This window comes from Solanum tuberosum, unplaced genomic scaffold, assembly GCF_000226075.1.
Source record: "Solanum tuberosum cultivar DM 1-3 516 R44 unplaced genomic scaffold, SolTub_3.0 scf00814, whole genome shotgun sequence".
NCBI classification, from domain to species: Eukaryota; Viridiplantae; Streptophyta; class Magnoliopsida; order Solanales; family Solanaceae; genus Solanum; species Solanum tuberosum.
This window is the reverse complement of record NW_006239739.1, coordinates 75,422-77,881: the sequence shown is the minus strand read 5'-3', so window position 1 is coordinate 77,881 and position 2,460 is coordinate 75,422. Positions and strand designations below refer to the sequence as shown.

General features: G+C 36.5%; 1 protein-coding gene across 1 annotated transcript in view; it reads left to right on the top strand.

The window, feature by feature from the left end:
* LOC102590768 (probable LRR receptor-like serine/threonine-protein kinase At5g45840) overlaps window positions 1–2,334 on the top strand; it is a 7,678-nt gene extending 5,344 nt beyond the window's left edge. Inside the window, exons 6-9 of the mRNA XM_006367513.2 lie at window positions 1,178–1,318; window positions 1,464–1,559; window positions 1,641–1,699; window positions 1,775–2,334. Coding sequence (XP_006367575.1) covers window positions 1,178–1,318; window positions 1,464–1,559; window positions 1,641–1,699; window positions 1,775–2,319 — 841 coding nt within the window. The 3' untranslated portion in view covers window positions 2,320–2,334. The remainder of the gene's footprint in view (window positions 1–1,177; window positions 1,319–1,463; window positions 1,560–1,640; window positions 1,700–1,774) is intronic.
* The last annotated feature ends 126 nt before the right edge of the window (window positions 2,335–2,460 follow it).

The following is a 2,460-nucleotide window of genomic DNA, read 5'->3' as shown; positions in this document are numbered from 1 at the left end:
AATAGGACAAATTAACATAATTAATTTATGAGCTTTTTAATCTTAACGAGATAAAATAATTAACTTAATTATAAACTAATTGATTTTCAATAAGCTAATTAATTCAAAATTAAAGCTATAATTCAAACTAAAACTAAATTAATAAAATATATATTTTAACGAAGCAAAAATCTTTTGTTATGATCTTCAAACATTTATAAAATATACTAATTATTTATATAATTATATGAAATATAGTTATTATTCAAATACTATAAAAATTGTTTGAAATTATTTACACTAACCTTGAAACTATTTGAATTTGACATAGCTAATTATTTTAAATCGTTTGAATATTAAGAAGCTCAGAAATCAATTATTGTCGGGGAGGGTCAAAATTGGGTGTCAACACTCGAGACTCATAAAAAATGTTGTCAGGTGCATGTCGGATCCTCCAAAAAGCATCTTTGGAGGATCTGGCACGGATGCGTCAATATTTTTAGAGAGCCTGAGCTACATTGCCAGAAGGTTTATGCTTGTGTGCATGTATTAATTAGGTTCATTCTGTACCTACTGACAGGAAATTGCTTTCATCTCAAACCATAAGCACATATGCCAAAAATCTATGTTGCTCAGACTCCTAAAAAATGCTACTAGGTGCGTGTTGGATCCTCCAAAAGTAGTGCATTTTTGGAGGATTTAGCACGGGTGCGTCTATATTTTTAGAGTCAGTAACATAGCTGAAAACTTTGTGCTTGCGTGCGTGTATTAATTAGGCTCATTTTGCACCCACAGACAGGCAACTTCTTTCATCTCGAACCATAAGTACATATACCAGAAACCTATGTTGGTCGGACTCTTCAACTATGCCACGTGGTGCGTGTCGGATTCTCCAAAAGTAGTGCATTTTTGGAGGATCCAACATGAGCCGCGACAACATTTTTGGATAGTCAAAGCAACATAGGCAACAACTTTATGCTCACGTGTGTGTATAAATTAGGCTCATTCTGAACTCACTAACAATGAATCCTGAATTTACCTCTGGATAGAACTGATCCGTCAAACTTCCTTATACAATTTTGTTGTGTGGACGATAAACGGTTTGTTGTGTGCAGATGTATATATACATATGCATACACATTCATTATGCGAAGTGATTTCAAAATGCTCATCAATCGTGTTTATTTCGTTTTTCCAGGTTGATTCATAACAATAACTTTGAGGAGAGTGTTCCTTTGGAAATTGGGAAGCTTCATTTAGTCACAGAATTACAATTCGACGAAAATCTCACTTCTGCTTTTGCTTCTGGAACTCTCTGTATAAGAAAATTTCGTCATTGGTAGGATTCTTTTATTTGTTTAGTACCCTATCTTCATATTCAGCTGGTTTTTTGCATATAGATGCTGGATAGTCTATCTTTGTGGCAACACACTATCTAATTGATCTTGCTCATTTCTCAATTTGATATTTTGCATGTCTTACAGCATCTGGCAAGGCAGCATGAAGCCATTCAAGACGATAACCTCCATTATTGAACCAATAAAATGTACACTTTTGCATTACCTCAGTTTCTTCCAACTGTAAGTAATTAAATAGTTTTTCACATCACGAGTCATCTAGTTAAGTTTTATTATTGAGAGACATTTTTTCTATTTCTTTAGGCCATCTCCTGGAACGGGCTTTATGGATGACCGGAAAGACTGCTCTGACAACCTTCCAAGTGAGTAAACACGTCATATTTTTAAAAATAACTCCGAAGAACCATTTACAAATAATAATTCTTCATTGTCTACAGGGTTATCCAGGCCTCACATCATCCACACTATACAGCACCAAGAGGAGATTGCACGCCGTAAGTTGGCTGAACAATCCAGTAACCTTGCTGCTGCTCCTGCCAATATCAAAGGACCGTTGGGTCCTGTCATTCAAATTCCAAGAAGCAGTGGGTCGTTTCGTGCGGTGCCAAATTCCGATGGAACACATCCTACAAACTTACCATCACCACCTCCACAGCATGAATCTCAAGACAAATTACATCCTGTGGGACAGTCTGCAAGTGCTGTAAAACAGTCGCCTGCTGTGAAAAAGCCAACTAATAGCCAAGGCCCCCCTGCTGGAAAATCGGAAAGTACTTGGAAGTACGTAGTTGGGATTTGCATTGGAGTAATTTTGCTCATTCTTGCTGCTTCTGTGTTCTTAATCTGCCGAATCAGAGCGGCTAGAACAATTGGCCCTTGGAAGACTGGATTGAGTGGACAGCTGCAAAAAGCATTTGTTACAGGTACTCACATCATATTGTGCCGAAAAGTGATACTGCTAATATTCTGCTCCCCACCCTGATAGTAGTTGCATTGCTAACAATATTCTTAGCATAGCGTTACCTTATCAAAAAAAATATTCTTAGCGTAGTGTTATAACAATTTAACTAGAGTAAAGGGAGGTACTGATATTCTTCGTCTTATGAGGAATTAGAGGACTAAT